The sequence below is a fragment of the Megachile rotundata genome, chromosome 4 (genome assembly GCF_050947335.1).
Source record: "Megachile rotundata isolate GNS110a chromosome 4, iyMegRotu1, whole genome shotgun sequence".
Classification (NCBI taxonomy): Eukaryota; Metazoa; Arthropoda; class Insecta; order Hymenoptera; family Megachilidae; genus Megachile; species Megachile rotundata.
The window spans coordinates 21,080,683-21,101,890 of NC_134986.1; the positions used below are offsets into that span (position 1 = coordinate 21,080,683).

The window sequence follows — 21,208 nt, forward strand, 5'->3', positions numbered from 1 at the left end:
CCCAAACCTAAAAACTATTCTTACCAACGCAGCCAGCTGCAATATCGTTCGGATTGAATGTCCAGCCATCCTCACAAATACAGTACGCTTCATGACCATCAGCCTTGCAGTACGCATGGTCTCCGCAAGTTACTTCGTCGCAAGGTGCTGTAATAAAACCACGTCAACCATCTCTGCACAGTCACCATAATTCGACTTCAATTTACCTTTGCAGGGTATGTGCGGTGGAGTTCCAACGAAACCAGACTCGCACTCGCAGTGGTAGCTTCCCCTGGTGTTGCTGCAGATGGAAGCAGGTCCGCAGGGGTTCGAAAGACACTCGTCGAGATCCACACACTCGGCACCCACTGCCTTGAATCCATTTTTGCAGAAGCATTGTCCTTCTATGCACTCGGCGTTGTTCACGCAGTCGAAGTTCGATTTGCATAGGGTAGTCACATCGGTCTGCAATAGGTAGGCAGTCAAATTGAAAAGACTCAAGAGTTAGGATGAGTTAGGAGGGAATACAAGTTAGGGTAAGGTGAGTCACCTGTTCACACGCTACTGTTGGGTTGGGGTTGGCACTGTACCCCGTTGGACAGACGCAGTTGTATCCAGGATCCGTGTTCTTGCAAATGGCGTACTTTCCGCAAGGGTTCTCCAACGCCGTGCATTCGTCGATATCTAAGAATCAACATTGACGTAAAAGTGGAGAACCTTGCTTTCTATTATCGAAAAGATTATTCACATCTAAGAGCGACCACACACTGCAGATTTGTCATCGGCTGATAGCAACAGATCGAAAATTTGATCGAGCCAATACAAGATCTGTAGTGAGTACTCTAACAGTTAGTTAGGGTGCAAGTCTACGCAACCGATGTGATGGCACCCTTTAACCTTTAAAACGAGCAGTCACGCTCAAACTAAAGATGTTAAGAATTGTGAACGTGTTAAGACTCCATGAATTGAATTAAAAAATTAGTTGTAACGAATTGAAAGAATGATTGTATGATCTTAATTGCTAACCGCTGCATCCCTTAAAAGGATCTCCTGTGTAGTCCTCCTTGCAACTGCATACGAAGCTGCCGATCGTGTCGCTGCACTCGGCGTTCTCGCCGCAAGGATTTCTCTCGCATTCGTTCACGTCTGTTAATCAACACGGTTAATCGCATGTTATCGTTACTGGACTGGATTATTCACAAACGTGACAACTATATGATCTTTAGAAGTTAGAGAGGAGACTGACTTTCACACAGTGTTAGTCCTTGACCGATGAAGCCCTGGGGACAGATGCACTTGTACGATCCCGGCACGTTGATGCATCTTGCGTTTTCCGCGCATGCATCCGTCCGACCGCACTCGTTCACGTCGATGCAACCGTGTGTCGAATCCATCTGATATCCAGCACGACATCTGCACTCGAAACTACCCTCCGTGTTCACGCAATCCGCGTCCGCGCCACACGGTGAACTCTCCTCGCACTCGTTTATATCTGTTACCGCGATGGTTAGTCACTATTAGCTCTTGATTAATCACAATCGATACGTGTTACCATGAATTTTATTTTATTGTTAATACGGATGATTATTAGACTTGATATAATAATTTGCTCATGAAGTGAAGCATCGTTATATTATGAACAAACAAAGAGAATTTCTTTTTGACGTCATGTGGACGTCATATATGTGATTTGTCATATATGTGACTTGTCATATACAGTGAAATATACATATATTTCATGTGTTCATATGGAGATATACTAGTGAAGATTTGTACTAAAACGAGTGGTCAATACATGATTGGATCTTCTAAATAGCAGCCATATAACGAGACTCCACTGTATAACGTTTCCCTACCTTATCTATCACTTACCAGAGACTGTTACAATCTCAATTTACGCTTTTTAATCCTAAGTATTACTATAACAGATAATTAAAGATAGAGTTGCTCACCGTGACAGCCAATCCAAGGATCACCGCTCATTCCTTCCGGGCAAGAGCAGCGGAAGCTGCCATGTACGTTTATGCATTGAGCTGATCGACCGCAGGGACTGCGCACACATTCGTCGATGTCCACGCATTCTTCCTCGGGGTTGCCGTTGTATCCTTCAGGACACTCGCACTTGTGAGCACCAGGTAAATTCACGCACAGAGCACCCCTTCCGCAAGCACCCTCGTATTCGCATTCGTTTATGTCGATACACTGCATCAAATTATATTTCAACTCATACTGATCATATGTACCAAACACTTGTATGAAGAAGTGATCATGTGTATAAAATAATTAAAAATATATGTACAGTTGTTCATGTGTGTCAAATGATTGAACATGTATGTACAATTGTTCATGTGTGTCAAATGATTGAACATGTATGTACAATTGTTCATGTGTGTCAAATGATTGAACATGTATGCAGAATTGATCATGTGTACCAAATGATTGAACTTGCACATAAAATTGATTATGTGTATCAAATTATAAGTGAACTTGTATACAGAATTGATCATCTGTATCAATTTATGATTGGACTTATATGTATAATTGATCGTCTACACTATATGATTGAACTTCTATGCAGAATTGATTATGTATATCAAACGATTAACTCTATATACAAAATTGCTTATCATCCAAGTGATGGAACTTGTACACATATGTACCAAGTGATTTGTATATAGAATCGATCGTAGTATTATGACTAAATTTGTGTAGAGATAGTATGAAGATACTGACACTTTCGTACGGGTCTCCCGTGAAGCCATCCTGGCACGCGCAGGTATAATTTCCGGGAATATTATGGCAAACGGTGTTGTCGCCGCACGCACCGGGTATCGCGCACTCGTTGACGTCTTCGCAGTGCACTTCGCCATCGCCGATATAACCAGACTTGCATTTGCATAGGAAACTCGATGGGAGATTACAGCATTCTGCGTTCTCCACGCATCTCGAGGCAAAGGCCGGGTTGTCGCACTCGTTGATGTCTGCAGATAAGTATCAGCGAGCAATGAGGAAACGAAAACCAGGCATGACAAACAGACGCGCGAGAAAGAATTATTGCTGCATACCTTCGCAGTGGAAACCGTCGCCTCGGTAGCCAGGGAAACAGGAACATAGAAAACTACCGAGAGTATTCGTGCAATGCGCGAATATATCACAGGGTCGGTACTTGCACTCGTTCTCGTCTGAAACCCGATTTGCATGATCTATTATCGCGCTCCATGGATGCGTTTTAATCAACGAGATCATTACTTTGTAATTATTATTTCATTTATACGGGTATTTCACGTTACACGTACTATAAGGTAGTTATTAATTGGGCCAATGATCAAAGCAAAGGCTTTAACAAAATGAGCAACAACTGGTTATTAACTGTCTGGGTATACTATTTAAAATATAGAGTATTAAGTTCAGAGTACAGACCTGGTACTTGACAATTGCAACCCCCGAAACCGTCGTTGCAATGGCAGACGGAATCCAAGCAGACGCCGTTCAGACACCTGGTTCCGTCTTCCTTCGTGCAGTCATCTATTGTCGGAAGAAGAGAAATCAATTTGCCGTGGGTAAACATGGCCCTTAGTCATCGGTGAGAAAACACCGCGCGTAAAAATGTTGATTACGATGAGTAATTCGTTTCCCAGCGGGTTACGCAATGCGTTCATCATCGACAAACAAATGTTGATTACGGTGAGAAACGGCAAGAAAAATCAATGTCGACGGGATTAATCGCGCCGGAAGAATCGATACGAGAAGACACGACGACAGGATACTTCTCATAATTGACCAGCCGGTATTCAAGTATGTGTATTGTAAGCGATAGCCTCGAGCGGTTCGTGAACCTTTTACACGAAGAAAATTCTAACAAAGAAAATTGTCTGAACTTCTTCTGATTTTTATCAATTTTTACGTGCTGATTCGTGTATGTTTTTTATTGTTTAGGTTGTTAACAAATTGGGGGAGATCTGGGTTAGATTGGATTATATTATTTTTAGATTTACATAGTTGAGATTGTGTTGGTCAGACTGGGTGTAGATTAGGTTAAAACTAAGATCTTGCAGGTCTATATTTATTTTAAATTTAGATTACGTCTTGAGCGATTAGCTATAGATTAGGTCTGGATTTGACTAAAATTAAATAAAACTAGTGTCATTAAAAATTATCATAAAATGGAACTTTCATAGCTAGAATCTACCAGATGCAAACTGCATCCACATCCCAGAAATAAACTTCTCAGAAGCTTCTCAACCACATATCCAGAAGCATATTTCTCCATCACAATCGCACAAAAAGAGCATGCAAATTGTACAGTTATTCAAAACGATTCGAAGCGATATCCTCAGCAATGAAGGCGTGTGTTGCGGTCTCGCAAGTAACTCAACAGGAATCGGCTGGCTGGCGTAATCGCGTCAGGAACAACAGAATGACGTAAAGAAAGAGTGGAGAACGTAACGGTAGCGTGGTCGAGTCGTGAAACAAGCGAGATCCTCTTTTCCTATCCGCCGCGCCTGCTCACGCGACCGTGCAACTTTTCCACCCGGCTTTTCTCGAGAGACATCCTCTCGTAACTTACTTGTACACTTTAATCTGTCACGTTGCTCGTCCGTGCCCTGATAGCAGTCGACGTGGTCGTCGCACAGCTTCGACAGCTGCAGGAGCTGCAACACGTCCGTTGACTCGTTCACCTGGCAGCCGAAGTAGCCGTCTTCGATGTTCAGGAAGAATACTTCTCTTCTTAGTCCGCGCCGCACTCCTCGGAGGGACTCGGCCTGAAATGTACATTCGTTTTAACCTCAACACACTTAGTCATTTATTTCAACTTCAACGCGCTATTTATTTTAGCCTGTAATAAAATATCATACTCGTATGCCGTCATATTTGTAGGCAAATTTCTATGTCATCGAGGGAACCTCTGAGGGTTGATGACATCAATATTTGAACAACAGTGTGATATTTTTGTACCACAGAATATTATCGTACTTTTGTATTACAAACTTCTCTTATGAAATTTTAATGAAGACAGGTTTTGTGAATTTACTTACTGGACACAGAAGTAGAAGTATCCACACCACCAACGGCCAAAGATGTTTCATCTTGGCTGCAACATAAAGAAACCCTTATAGAGTCACTCTCACGAACAATCAATGTTTTCAAGTTGAACTAATTTCTTGAATTACATAATATTCATGAAGCAAAGTCTTTAGGATTTCGTCCAATGGATTAAAAATCGAGAAAAAATGTAACCACCACAGCAAAAAAGTGTCGACCTACAGCTATTCGTGAAACAGGGGGACTGAGCACCTGTTCGAGTCGCCAACACGTCGGCATTTGCGACCCCTTTTTAGTAAACCCGAAACTGACTGTATCAACTTACGGTGGGCCCTGCAGACCCAGTTTCCTGGTTACCATGATGTTTTGAAATTTAAGAAGCAAAATTAGCTACGAACATGCGTGGCAAAGAGCAACGAAGGATGAGAAGTGATAAATCGAGGAACACAGTGTAACAGGAGATAAGGATAATTAAGAATCCTGTAATTTCCCTTATAAGCTTAAGACCTCAGAATTTATGGCGTATAAAGGAAAATCCCATGATACGAATTGTAACTTTAATTGGCTGCTGAATTACCGCGCTTTTTATCGAGGCGGCTTAATACGAGAAACATATGTTATAGCTTAGTGCGCAGGAGATAACTCAGGGTTAATTAGCTTTCGTGACTAAATATCATTAGGTTTGTTTAAAAGACTCGATTGTGGGTGTATTAGACTTCGATGAGTAGTTGGTTAAGGATGAGGAACGTGTAGGAGGAAGTTGGATGAAAGGGCGTGGAAATAGGGAGGTTAGGGAATTTGAGAGTTTGGGAGTTGGGGAGATTTGGGACTTGCGAGGTTGGGAAGTTGAGAGTTTGGGATTTTGGAAGCTTAGGACTTGGAAATTTTGGAAATTGAGAGGTTGGGAACTTGAGGAGTTCGGGGCTTTGAAAGATGGGAAATTGAGACTTTGGGGATTTGGGAGATTGGGAACTGAGGAGTGTAGGAATTTGGGAGATTGGGAACTGAGGAGTGTAGGAATTTGAGAGATTGAAAACTTGTGAGATTTGGGACTTTGGGAGATTGGAAACTGAGGAGTGTAGGAATTTGAGAGATTGGAAACTTGGGAGATTTGGGACTTTGGAAGATTGGAAACTGAAGAGTGTAGGAATTTGAGAGTTTGGAAACTTGAGAGATTTGGGACTTCGGAAGATTGGAAATTTGGGAATTTGGGAAATTGCGAGTTTGGGGCTTTGAAAGATGGGAAATTGAGACTTTAGAGATTTGGAAGATTGGGAACTGAAGAGTGTAGAATTCGGGAGTTTGAAAATTTGAAAAATTTGCAACTTTGAGAGTTCAGAACTTAGGAGTCCAAGAATTTAAAAGATTGAAAATTAATAAATTTTGAAGAGATAAAATTCTTAAATTTATAAAATTACTTTTTTGTAAAGCTAACATTAACCTTGTGAAATTAATAAAAACAAAAATTCGAACATAGAGAAATAAAAACTTGTAAAGGCCTGCAGGAGAAAATATAAAGATATAAACATATATACAGGAACTCGATGATAGAACGATTACACAGGCATCGTAATCGAGCGAATAAAGATCAAGGAACGTTGGCAAAGCGTTCGAGAATCGCCGTCGAGATTTCACGAAGCACCGGAAGCGTAATGTTCAAGGGACACCGGTGCACGCGATTCGCGGAAGACGTCTTTTACGTGCGCCGCAACTTATGGCGAACATTCATTCGAACGGACGCATTGTATGCGAGCACGCGGCGAAATGTTAACGACTGTACGTGCAGTCAGAAGGATTCACTGAGCAGGAAGGAGCAAGAGGAACGATCGGGTAGAAGAAAGAGAACGAGCGAAGGAAAATTAGAGGGACAATTACAGGAACGAGCAAGAGGAACGCAGGAAGACTGCTTAGAAAAACGAGCGCGAAGAAGATGCGGAAAGACATTGTTGAGGAAAATGCGGAGGAACGTGCTCGAAAGAAAGCGAAGAAATTGAAACAAGTTTTGCTTGGCGGAAAGTATGTGAAATGAAAAGTTGGATGGTGTAAAAAATATTTAGATGCATGAAAATTATCTGTGCTCGTTCTTTGTGAATTCAAAAAATATCTACATGTCATGAATTAAAATATCTATATAGTAAGACATTTATATACAGCTAATTATCTGTGTTTATTCTTTACGAATTAAAAAAATATCTACATATATACAATTAATTAAAATATCTATATACAGTAAGACATCTATACAGCAAATTGTCTGTGTTTATTCTTTGTGAATTAAAAAAATATCTACATATAAATGAATTAAAATATCTATAACTAAGGTATCTATAGTAAGTTAAGAAGGTATCGATGCAGCTATATTAAAATAAATTGTAGTTCATTACCCCTTAATCTCTGTCAAGACTAGTTACAATCCGCAAGTTGTAGTTTTAAATTACAAATAGCTTTATCTTCGGATCAAAACGACCTAATAAATTTGGGATAACGCTACAAAACGATGGTAAGCATATCTCCAACCCGTTACTAACGAGCAGAGGATTGAAGAACAAGGATGAAGGACGGAAAAGAGAAGGAGAAAAGACGCGGAGGAACGTAATAAAGGAGGGCGTGCGAGTGCGATGCACCTGTGGCCCTCCTGCCCCTCCGCAACAACTCGCCGAGACCATCAGTGCCTTCTAGTACCCTTAACTCCTCACTATACGCAGCTGGCGACCCAGCTAGATCATTTTGCCCCTCGTGAAATTTTCGTCACGGAAATTACCCACCCTTGCCACGAATTTCAGATGCATTGCCACTTCCGCCATTGGCGTAACTTCAATTTTCTTTGTATTCATCCACTAACATTATTTGCTAAAAGTACAAATATCTGGTATTCGAACAACTTATATATTTTATATATAATATTGATTCATACATACATGTATAACCTTTATCGGAAATTAACTTCGAAGATTTCTAATATAAGATACGTGAATTAGAGGTGTATATCACACAAGAAAATATTTTAAAATAGTGGGACAAGTCTTCTTCTATTCAGCTATATGAATGGATCAATGAATGTACACTTGTAAATGAACAATTAACACGATTCCGCTGAATTATGTATGATTTGATGGATGATAATTTTATTAGCAAAGAGGTCAGCGTTTCAATTTTAATTTAATGGATATTGAATGGCGTTGCATTCATTATGATGGATGTATCACTAAGAGGAAACTACTGGTTCGATTACGATCCATCATCGGATGCTAACGCCAGGATGTTGAATTAAGCTTCATCCGCGTTTGAAGATCATTACGAAATGACGCTAATTAGCGTACAGTAGTGTCACGGGAATGGAAGCAATTCGCGACGAGAAACAGCGCAAATTGCACAAATTACCACGACTATTACGATAAATCTCAGAGTTATCGCCTTATTAGTCGATCGTTAACATCTAAATGATATTAAAAGCGACCTCGTTTGCAGATTTCTCGAATTTGGATAACTTTCCTTTTATTTAAGTTTCACTTAATTTGCAAAATTCGTTTCGTGTTCAGAATCCTAGATCTTTTCGCGAGAACCGTTATCTTTGTAGGAGTCAGATTTGTGTCAACGGGTGACACCCGGCTTGAACCCGCTGCATTTCTCCTCCGTGGGATTCGTGCGAATCGAACCGATTTTACGTGGCAACACCGATACGCAAATTTTACCGCTAAATGGCACGCGGTTTAATAAATATTCATTTTCGTGAACGTACTCGCACATCCCACAGTTTAGTCGGTGAAGAAGCGAACTTAATAATTAAGACTTTGTTTCAAGCTTCATGCTTCTCGTTAGCCGCCTAACTGTACCTTCGAAATGTTTTCTAACAGGAATTGATCGCTGGCGGATATCGTTAAATTACAGAGTTGCGCTCGTTCAAAGGAACTTCCTCTAATGCAAGCAACAACCCTATCATAATACTAATTATCACATTTTTTTATTTAAGTATTTACATCGTAACTCGGCCATTTTCGTACGAATTTTATGCACGCGATATCGATGTTTACTGATGTATGTTTACTGATTAACCAAGTCAAATATTTGACTCCTTATTTCCTAATTAATTAGCACCCATGATGGACTCAATTATAGGCATTCATTGGTGCCGTATTGTTTGTGTAACCCGTTAATGATTGGTATTTTTTTATGCATAGATAGATAGATACTCTTTGAAGTGTGAGCAGAGTGAATAGGGGTTGCAAGTACCTTCGTTGAAAAAATTCATCATTACTGTAAATGTTCATCATTACTGTAAATCCAGAGTATTTAATTAAAAATTTAAAATATTGTTCCATAATATTTATTCAGTCAAAACTTCCTAGACAATATATTACTCGATGCATAACCTAATGCAACAAAGACTAAACCCTTCTGAAATAAGTCCGAAACCATGAAACGATAAGAGGATTAATCCTTGCAAAGTAACTGTTAATTCCGCTAGAAACCGTAGAATGTTTCATAGGTGAGGCAAGTAACGTTTTGGTGAGAAGCTACTGGACGATCCACGTCCTCCATGCTCAAGGCTGTTCGCGGTAAATTAATTCGTTGCAAACAACGCAGAGATAAACGTTTCATTAGCATTCGTAGATGACGCAACCCTCGTCAGACAATGGCGCGAGTTTCATTTCACCGGCTTCTCCATTTTTTTTATGTCGGATTTTTGCGACTGGCGGAAGTTTCTAGTCGCTCGACGGTTCATTGTCTGCTACTTTCTGAGTTTGTATGCCTCGCATACGAATGAGCGCGGACTTCCTGAGTTGACAACCTTTGACCTTGAGTAACCTTCGCGGTGAACTGGTCACAATTTTACTCTGAAAATTCGTACTTCTGTAATTTCTACTCTGGTACAAAAATCGAATCAAATTTTTGTTATAAATTAACCTTCTTGTAATTAAACCCATCAATCCTTCAATATTTCTCACAATTTATTCACTTAAAATAGGTGCTGTATCTGAAAAAGTTCTCGATCGTACAAATATTTCCTTCCATAAAAGAGAGCCAATCCACAGTATTTAATTTTCCCAGCAACGAATTTCAGTTTCAATGATCCGTGAAAGCCTTGAAAGTGAAGACACCGTGCGAATGAACCGGGCAAGAAAGAAGAACGTTCGAGATTAAAGTAAAAAAGGTGTCAGCGTTAATTCGATGTTCGAGCATGGGCGATGGGAGACCCACACGTTACGCCAGTTTCGTTTGTAGCTGCTACGGTAACACCAAGAACTTTCACTTTGCAACGGAATTATTCTGTGTTGCCTGGTTCGCCGCTCTCTCGTTTCGCCTTGTGGTGGGCGTCAGTTTTAGGCCCGAATCATTTGCCGGTTTTATACTTTGTTGATTCATGCCGGATGTTGCCACAGGCGGGCAAGATGGACGCCGGATCGTGTTCAGAATAGGAATTTCCTAACGCGGTGCAACCCGAGGCTCCAGGGATTTTCTTCCTTCTTCTCCAAACATGGTATCTAATTCCTGCTAGTCCGTAATTATCTCACTCAGAACCTGATTCATATGTTTACTTTGTCAAGCTTCATAAATCTGAGAGATGTGGAGACTGAGATTTGATGTGGAGGTAACCTGGCGAAAGTTACGTTTATGAGGGAGATTGCTGTCGTGACTATGACATTAACCTTGCTAATAGCTTGCATTGTAGTGTTACTAAATATAAGAGCGAGTCCAGATACTTAAAAAAGAAATAAGAAGTAAACAAACCTGAGAAGAGTTTCTTTTTACATATACATACATAACACATACATACATCTACACATACATATGTTACATATGTGTAACATTATAATGACATATGTGATGTATATTATAATGAAACAGGTCTAAGCTAAAACATTTAACTGATAACAATTTCAAACCTAACCCTGTAACATTATTCACCATCCTCTCACAGTATGAACCTTGATCCCAGTATCGACCTTGTTAACAAAGAAGAGATGCATATGTGGAACATAGTGCATATGTGAACATATATGGAACACGGTTTTCTGCTAAATTGAATGCATCTAGTCCTATATGGAAGTATGATTCGTAGATAAATTAAAGATGTCATTGAAGAGAAGTCTCCATACTTCATGCCATCGAAGATGCCGCAGCAAACGTTCGTTTTATGCAAACAATGCTCTGTTAACCGTGTTGCTCGCTAAGGGTATCGGCATGAAATGTGTTACCGTGTCAATGATATCATCCGGTAGGCAGACAGAAGGAAACGATGACAAAACCTATCAATTAGTCGGCGGCGTACACACGCCAGCCTCGCTGACACGCGCGCATGTGCACATATCTGTCGTGCCAATAACGCAAAACTCCCACACAATGCACGTTGCGAAACGCGTCGAGAAGAAAGGAGGAATTAATGCAAAATTCGTTCGAGTCCTCTTCGATGCCCCACATCAAATTATACAGGTCTATACAAGATATTGGTTCGGTAAGAACAAGGTTTTGAAACATACTTATTTTACGATAGATAAATTCAAGTGTAAACCATACTTGGTTTATAATGTGTATTTATGAATAATTTTACTACTTATGAATGATTCTATTAATATTCATGAATAACTCTGATAATTAACTGCGAAGTTGTAATTAGAATAGGAGTTTCATCAAAATCGCATCTTTCTAGATACTGATGAGAAATCATTTCCGCTAGGAAATTATAATTGATCGAATTAGTCCTTCGAGTTCGAAATGTCAGACCATCAATCATACAAGAATCATCCAATAATGTAAACCAATCATCCTTAATTCATCCTTAATAATAATTAGTAACAGAATTAACTACAGTAACAGTAACAAATAAACTCCTACCATCTGAATACCTTTACTTTGTCATTTGTTGCACTACAAAGAGAAACTACAAATACCTGTCCACATTGTACACATCCATGTGACACTTGACATATAAACGATCATATAATCTCCTAATGACAGGACCTCGACTCCAAAAAGAACAGCCCACTCTTCCACCGATTTCCCTCCATATTTATCGAGGAACGACCAGAGCAAACGATTTCGACATCGTTGGAACGTGTTCGTATGACTTAATCGATAGATTTAATTATCATGCACCCATCAGAAGCCTTCATAACGACCGCAGTGAATAGTTAGTATAACTTCATGGATATTTCCATCGCCATCGAGCCGCCCACCAGATTCTCGTTTTATGGAAGCTTGCTGTTCGGCGCCGTGAAAGTGTTTAAATGTGTCACGGTACATCTTGCCCCGTGCCGTTCTTACTTTTTATAATTGTATCTCGTCGAACATCCTACGCATCGCAGTTCCTACAGATTAGAGATGTTTATGTCGGAGGGAAATTTTTTCGGGGAAATTCTTGTCTGTTTAAGCGATGATAAACCCGATAGCGTTTTACTGTCAAGCTCATGCTTATTTTAACTAAAGACTTTAGGAAGTTAAGTGCAGGATTTGACATAATCCTTCATATTTTATATTGTAACAAATTTAAGTCAAGATAGTTTTACTCATCTCATATTTATAATAATTATATGAATAGAATGTACGATATTTGAAGACAGTCATGTCCACATATGCGCCTTTCAATGAATTTTTGGCCTTTCAGATCAAACTTAAACCTAAGACTTCAATCAAAATTTTGATTATAGAAAATAAAATCTGGAAGAATGTAATCTAACGCGATTTTCAAAACTGCACAAATGACGTCATCCACATTACATCTGGGTTAGAATGTGCTATGTAAGCTTAACGAAGTGTGTAAATATGTATTCGCGTAACGGCAACGTAGACTTCATGATTTTTGCACAATAAGGCCATAAATCTTTTCCGAGTTGAGATGTACGAAATTCCAGAGCAAAGTTACCACACTGTTGCGCGTGTTTGCTTATGAGAATCCTGCAATATAAATAAAGTTAGCAGAGAGCCGTGGAGCGAGCAGGCATACGAGCACCCGGTACCGTTAAGTTTTCCACGGATTTCGCGCTGGCCCGTGTTGTTACGATCCAGTGGAAGACGCCTGGCGTCGTAAAACGGCGTCTAACAGTAAAGGTAACTCGAGCATCCTTCGGGTTGCAACCCGTGTCGACGTCCTGGATCGAAATTCTCCCGGATGCGTTCAACCCGAATACAGAGACCAATTACGTCGACCTGGGATCGAAGGTCTTTCGATAAATCGATCTTACGTCATAGAACAGAGACAAGATTCATCGAACGACAATAATGAATGGCCGACGCGGGATGCCATCTTTGGTAAAGGCAAGGTGATGACGCGTGGTGAATTAGCGTAGCCCGAGACGATTAATACGGGACGCGTAGGACGTGAGAAAAACCATGGAAAATACTGATGCTATGCTCGCCATGCGAAACGTCCACGAATAGGAGCCAAGGTTTTCGTGTCTGCGACCTCGATCGAAAGTTGATTCATTTCAACAGCAACTGGATGCAATCAGAAACTACCATTCTGGTTCTCGGAGAGTTTCATTTGCACGGCATAGTTTCTCCTCGTTCGATCATTGAATGATAATTCGGGGGTTTAGAATACGCACTCTTTTATGGAGGTAAATTCTGGAGAAATTTTTACAGTCTGATTCCTACTGAGATATTATTGTTCACACTGCTGATGCATTGTAATTTTATAGCTTCAAATTTATTCATGGGTAAAAAGATGTTAAGAATTCTTGGGTACCGAAGGTTCTATAGGGAAACTCCTATGGGAACAGTCGGTTTGAATCTTAAAACAAACTCACATTGAATAAAATAAAAATACTTGAAAAATAATTTTCTCTCCGAATAAAAATTTATAAGTCTCCAATTCTGGTAATAGCGGAATTAAGTGAAATCCGCACGAAAGTTATGTAACTTCCTATCGTAGCATGTCCCAGCCATAAGAGGTACTTGGCGATAAAACAACCACGGACGTTAATTATCAAAAGGACGTAAAACACTGATTATCCACGCCGTAAACAGTTTGAAGTCGCGACGAAACTCTTATGAAGCCGACCACGATTGAGACGTTACGCGTGATGTGCTTAATAATCGAATCGTATCGCTGCATGATTAACCGTCGCTAACCTTTCATTCACTTTAATCGTTGCACGATATTGCCTGGCGATCGTAGTATCGCCATATTAGACGCAGCAATTTTCTCGCGTGAGTCCGCCATTTTTTCCCACGCACGGTGATCTCGGTAACGGTAAGGTGTTCTGGTTGTTCGATCCGTGAGAATCCGCTAGATAATCGTTAATAAAAATCTAGGTTCGATGGTCGATTGATCATCATGAAATTTCATTGAAGGATTTCGTAACTCGTTACACGTTCAATGTACGGGATACGATTTTTAATCTTTGACCCTCGGTGAATCTTGACCCAGACCTTTAATAACTTGTGGAAAGCGGTTAGGTTAGATTAGGTTAGGTTTGAATGGGTGCGCAAAATTTTGAAAGATTCACAAGGTAAAATAAATATTTGCTTCTTTATCTCTAGATTCGGGTATATTTACATTCAGAGTCATCATCATATCTGTACAATCTGTAAATCCATCTAGTCCTACATCCTTCAATTATATCACAAAATGCAGAGTCCGCATTGTTGCAAATAGTCTGAGAATTGTGTGACGCAAGTTTTGAAGAAGAGAAAAATATTTATGAACAAGGAATAAATTAATTCGAATAAATTAACTTGAATGAAAATCTTCTCGAGTGACTAACATGCATAAATAAGGATTTGGCGATTCCTAAAGAGTCGATGAAATCACATTTTATATGAAATAACTTGTTCTGAGTAAACAAGCCTCCGAACTTAAGATTACTTGTTTTCGAATATTTTGCTTCGGAGGTTTTTCATATCTTCGATTCCTTTGTACGAAAAAATTGTTTACGAGAATGAAAGAAATTTTTAACTCCACAGCGTAGTTTGGAACGTATTTTAACTCTCCAGCGCATGGAGAATTAAAATTTGAAATGGCGAGTTTTCCCCGTGGAAATTCACGGTGCGTTTTACCACGTGTTGCATGCGCAATCAGTTAACGGATGCTTTCCCTAAATATGGAAATACTGGTGACACGATTGTAATGGACTACGTCGTTGCGTGTGCTGTCTGTTGCAAGCATTGAACTCTCCGGTCGGCCACTTAAGGCGCACGATCTGTAAACGTGTCACCGGTTATTCACACAACGGAGACGGTGTGTTTCATTACCACGTAATACGAGTACGCTAGTTTCTCTGCAGTACGAACGATAAATTACCAAATAATGTCGTTGAACCAATCCTTTAGTGTCCTTTCACGAGTATCTCGGACATGAGAGAAAGTTTTTAAATGAGCTGCGAGTAAAAGTAAAACTGTTACAGTTGTCTATACGAGGAAACGTTCTACTTATTAGTCATTCTGATTCCAACTGCAAGTGATATGCTTAAGGTATACTTGAGTTTGCTAGTAACTTTATGATCTTGCTGGTTTCTGATTCTGCGGAAACTTGGAGAGACATAAATTATGAAGAAAATAGAAAACATTCGATTATAAATTATTGTATATCGAAAATTTAATGCAAGTTTTTATCCTATTGCCTGAAGATAATCCACTAGGAAATTACAAGCTAATTAAAATTCTGCACTTCTTATCGACTCATATAAAACTTTACCCACTTGTAACTTCCACCGCCGTCAAATTTTTATTTGTAGCGATCTAACCTAACCTAACCATAAATCGCCTTATTTAATCGCTTATTTAACTTTTTACTATTGCTCGAAGAGGTCATCGGAATTTTATTTCTTACGTAATTTAATATAATCGCATAAACATCTGCACTTCATAAATACATAATTTTCCGATAATGGAAAACGAGGGTTAGAAAATGACGACCATTACATTCGAAATTATTCGTAAATTATTAAACGAGTCACGAATTACATTGAAATTGCTAAATAAAGATATGCAACAGCAAGGACGAGGATATGAGGTACATTTGACGGATAATGCTTCGCTAGATGAACCACTTAAGCCGCGGGTTTCGTGCAGGAACGATGGCGTTATTATCGGTTTGGAAGAACCGTGTACGCACGCCTAGATGACTACTGCAAAATGCTGAAATTACGGCAATTTTCCTGATCGCCGTCTAACACGTGTTGGCGATTGTTAAGCGGACAAATTGATCGTTGCGAAAATTCACCGTTCTAACGTTTCTCGCTGACCATTTTTTTCTCTTTTCATTGTAAAACGCACCTCGTAGGAACGGGAAACGGAATTGTCGGATAAACGGGAATTACTCGCACTTAACCTTATTGGAATCAGCCATTGAGTCAAACCATTTCATTTCTTTCTTCTCAAACTCATTTCTCTTTCATTTTATACAATTTTTCTTCTTTACAAAATTCCATAAAAATTTTCTTTTTTTACATAAAAGTAAGGTCACTTTATTCATAGATTCTACAGATTTTCAAATAATAATTGTAACTTTTTTATTGTGAGCCTGAGTGAATTCTTGCAGGTGTACTGCACCTGCAGCGCTATTTATCGGTAACATATCGATAGACAAAGATAAACGTTCTATTAAATCTGTGACTTTGAAATATTCGATGTATTTCAAGAAATCGTTTAGTTGCTACAGGCCATTGTCCTAAGAGGCCATTATTAAAAGAGAAAAGAAAGGGTCTAACACGACCTTGCCCGTTCCCCTTCAAATCATTCTGCAAGCATTTCATCACCGGTTTACAATCGCAAAAACCCAGAAATAAACACCAGCATAAAACTCGAATTTCTCAGAAACCTGCATCTTCGGCAATTCGAGATTCCTTGTGAGTCTTCGGGGTAGCAGAATCGATATAAAGAAACTATTCGACGAAAACACGTAATGACTCTCATTATCGGCTTGCTCCCTCAATGAAATGATAAAATCATCGTCGTAATGATACCGTGTGTGCGTGTGCAAGCGTAACGGAACCGCGGAAGGTGGCTTGAAAAGTAATTTGCACCGCGACCCGTGACACTGCCATCCCGAAGCTCGAATAATTGCATCGTAACCGTTAAAGGGTGGAAGGTCGTCGACTAAGCGTGTCCGCGACTCATCGATGGGTTGTACCAACGCCAAAGAAATATTATTACTGGAAATTGTACCGTGAGCAACTCGACTGCCGTCTCCGATGAGCATTCATCATCGCTGTTTATCATAAACAATCAATCGTCGTATGCCCAGCCATAACCGCGCATCACTACGTTTCCTAGATGCTTCGTGACCATGATTAGAGGCTTTCGCTAATGTCTTCCGGCAGCTGATGCGAAACTAGAATTTAATGGATCCTCTGTTTTATCTGGATTCGTTGCAGATATTCTACGGTTTCATTGAATTCATCATCTATTACTGACGTTTTATTTTGTTTTATGGTTTGCTGGCGTCTGGGAATGGATTCTCTTCTTTTCATATTTTATTACGAGGTTCTTGTAGGGTTTGAAACATTGGAGTTTTGGGTACGCTGGGAGCTTGAGAATTTGGAATCTTGGAACCTTGAGAATTTAGAACCTTGGGAACTTGAGGCTTTGAGACCTTGGAAACTGGGGACCTTGAGACTTTGGGACTTTGGAACCTTGAAACCTTGGGACCTTGAGAATTTAGAGAATTTAGGACCTTGGGAACATGAGACTTTGAGACCTTGGAACCTGGGGATCTTGAGACTTTGGGACTTTGGAACTATGGAATCTTAGGACCTTGAGAATTTGAGGAATTTAGGACCTTGGGACCTTGGAACCTTGGAACCCTGGAACCTTGGGACCTTGAGACTTTGGGACCTTGGAACCTTGGGACCTTGAGACTTTGGAACCTTGGAACCTTGGAACCTTGGAACCCTGGAACCTTGGAACCCTAAGAATCTTGGAACTCTGCAACCTTGGAACCTTGGAACCTTGGGACCCTAAGAACCTTGAAACCCTGCAACCTTGGAACCTTGGAACCCTGAAACCTTTCAATCATAGAACCATGGAACCTCTAAATATTGTAAAAAGTACTTCCCAACTATTTTAAAAAGTCCTGATCCAACAAAATATGAAACTTGAGACACCGAATCGACTATGCAGAATTAGCATACGACCCCGTACCTTTTCGTCAACTCTTTTCTCTTTTCGACATCCGCGTCTTAATGTCTTTAGATTTACACTGTCAATACAGTTTACGTAACACGATCTCCGAAGTATTTTACGCAATCGTTGATAATTTTATTATTGACGCTGTCATCGCAACGGTACAGCTTCACCTTGCATATACCGGTAATCAATACCGTAATTCTGTCTGGCAACAACTTAGTATTTTTATACGTAAGAGACGCCGAGGAAGATCATGATTGCGAATCCAAGAAACAAGAATTCGAATAACAGGTTGTCGCGAATTCGTAAACAGAGAGGAGACGGATTTACAGTTAGGTAAACATCGGGCTAGAAATTATTCGTGAGTCAGGCACGGTCAACTTGTAGAAACCTAACATTTACATGCAAATTCGATGCATATGTTTAGCTGCATGCTGGTCATTCGAAGATTCTTTTTTACGACGTGAGAACGGGATTGTATACTTTACTTAATAACGACAATTTTGCAATGACTTTGTTTATACTGGACGTGACTTGTTTGGGAAACAAGATTTCTCTGCTTTGTTATTCTAATTGACTTTTATCTTACTACGCTTTTTCCGAGTCGACATTCTTGAGTGCACACCCAACACGTTACTCGGAAATTGTCTACGCTCTAAATTTACAAATTCTGAAAATGTCATATTATTTTTAAAAATTATAAATCTTCAGTCTACCTCTATATTCCTTCTTGAATCACTAAATTTTTAAATTGTGGCCTCTTTTGGAATATCCTCTTTTATCTACATCGCCATTTTCTCCGACAAAACATCTCATACTCGATACACAAAACGCAAGAACTAGATGGATTTTCTAGAAATCGGTAAAAATCAGCGGTGTACGAGGAATGTTAGAACGATGTAACTGCAAGAAACGCGATTTATTATAATCCAGAGCGACAAGTTGCTCGCATGCTTCAGCGAATTTAGAAGAAACGTGACAAACGGGTTTCGTGGTTGACTGAGAAAAGCAAGAGTGACGTTTTCAGACGTGTCATCCCTGCCACGATTTACCAGGAATCTCGCAATAGTCGTCCACAGGTTTCACGGTAACTTTAACACGTACGAAAGAACGAGGAAGAAACACGAATAATCGATATTTATTAAGTTCATTCGTGTTATTAGCTTGACAGGTGTTCCTCAATTACGAACCACTTTGCTCGGGGATACGTGACCAGATCCACCAGCCATGAAGACAATGGCCGTGACATTCTGACCCGAGTTATTCAACGAGAAACGATTACTGAGGGACGAGCAAAAACCCAAACTCAATTTGTAGCAGGTCATTAAAGTTACTCCTTTTTTTCTTCGTGGATAATGTTGAAATTGGTTCAAGATTTTATGGGTGTAGATATGTTAGCCCAATTAGTTGGGTTCAGATCAGGTATAAATCTGCAGTCTCTGGATCAATATTTTATGACACGTAAGATGTATAAGATGCAAAGGTTATAGACTCTTGCAATGGATACTCCAGGACTTCACGCACGTTGACAAATTATTCGAAGACCCGTACAAGGAATCTGCAACATGGGATTTATCGAGGATCGTAGGTTTGTCCAAGGAAAAGTTCCCCGAAGCGAAAGCAACGTGGAGGCAACGTAACATGGAGCGATACGAAAGCGATTCCCGGAGACAAAGGAAAACATGTAGCTACACGCCTGGTTAAAAGGAGCGACCTCCTTGAGAACGGTCCTTGACTCGTAGAGACGGCCAAGATAAGCAGAAGAAGGAGAAACGAGTAGTTGTAGAAGTAGAAGAAGAACAGCAGGAGATGGGGCACAACAGGATGAACCGAAGAAGAAGAAGAAGAAGAAGAGGACGAAGAAAGGGAGGGAGACCCGGAGGCAAGTAATGGCGCCTACACTCGGTGGCCGCGAAAGGTCGAAGAATATTCTGCTTCCGAGGAGCCAACATACTGCATCCAGGGCAGGAGAAAGAGAAAAAATTATGCAGTCGTTTCTCTTCTCCCACGACTTTCTTTGTTAATTAAACAATCGCTCCTTTGACGCGACGGCGTTAGAGGGAAGTAGTAGGTCATTTAAAAATGCCATGTTCTTTACAAATAAAAATAAGGAAACGTTCTTTTCTGACGTTTCGGGAAAATATAATAAATAATTTCTGACGTTTCTTACAATTAGTTGTTCTAATGAAATATACATGCACATTTATACTGGTGATTCAAACAGATATTTTGATGATATGGATATTTTTAACTTTATACCAGGAAAATGTAGATGGGATGATCATATCTATTTATAACATTATTCCATTTATACCCAGTTTATTATTTTGTGATTAATATGTAACAGATGATGTATCATTAACTACGCGAAGTCGTAATAAAAGATGATCGTATCTGTTTATAACATTCCAAATTATTTCATTTATAACATGCGATTGGAATCGCAAAGAAACAGTTAAAAAGAGATGATTTAACATTAGTTAAAGTCAAGAGATTTTCAGCTGAAAATCAGTGGAGAACTTTTGAGATGACCTAACATTATGGATTTGACTTAGAACTGGTTACAACGTATACTCGAGTTCGTTGAACTCGTTGCGCTAGCTTAAATAATTGGCACCATAATTTCATTCAATTGCACACTTTTCCTCTCCTTCGAGCCATTAATATTGTTCTTGACGTACGACCATGTCATTATTTTAATCGTACGACGTACGCTATAAATTAACACTTTGACAGTATCACGTTTCTTTCAGATGGCTTTTTACAAGATCCTCGAGGAAGAGTTAGTAGCTCTTTATCAGTACTCGTATTTCAAAATTTTTCAATTTCTAAATTTTCAGATAGAAAGCGAAAAAAGTACGGGACATAAATGTAATAACCGTGCAGCCATTAGCGTTAATAAATTTTTTCTCTTCGAGGGTACAAAAAATGTCGATATCCTAACAGGACCCGGTCCAGGTATAGCGTACGAGGCCACGAGCAGAATGAGAAATGAGCAAACAAGAAGAGACGAATTCCGCCGTATAGAATCCTAATCTTTCTTCTCCTTACAACTTCGCTCGAGCTATTTATAAAATTCTCGCAAGAATATCCGCGTGAGTCCGGAGGTGCTATAAATTAT

General features: G+C 39.7%; 1 protein-coding gene across 1 annotated transcript in view; it reads right to left on the reverse strand.

Moving 5' to 3' along the window:
* Nucleotides 1-21,208, reverse strand: part of dpy (fibrillin-like protein dumpy) — a 123,192-nt gene that overhangs the window by 93,883 nt on the left and 8,101 nt on the right. Inside the window, 11 exon segments of the mRNA XM_076531097.1 lie at nt 25-147; nt 207-444; nt 530-663; nt 1,006-1,125; nt 1,226-1,471; nt 1,932-2,181; nt 2,713-2,960; nt 3,045-3,161; nt 3,400-3,504; nt 4,547-4,742; nt 5,016-5,071. Coding sequence (XP_076387212.1) covers nt 25-147; nt 207-444; nt 530-663; nt 1,006-1,125; nt 1,226-1,471; nt 1,932-2,181; nt 2,713-2,960; nt 3,045-3,161; nt 3,400-3,504; nt 4,547-4,742; nt 5,016-5,071 — 1,833 coding nt within the window.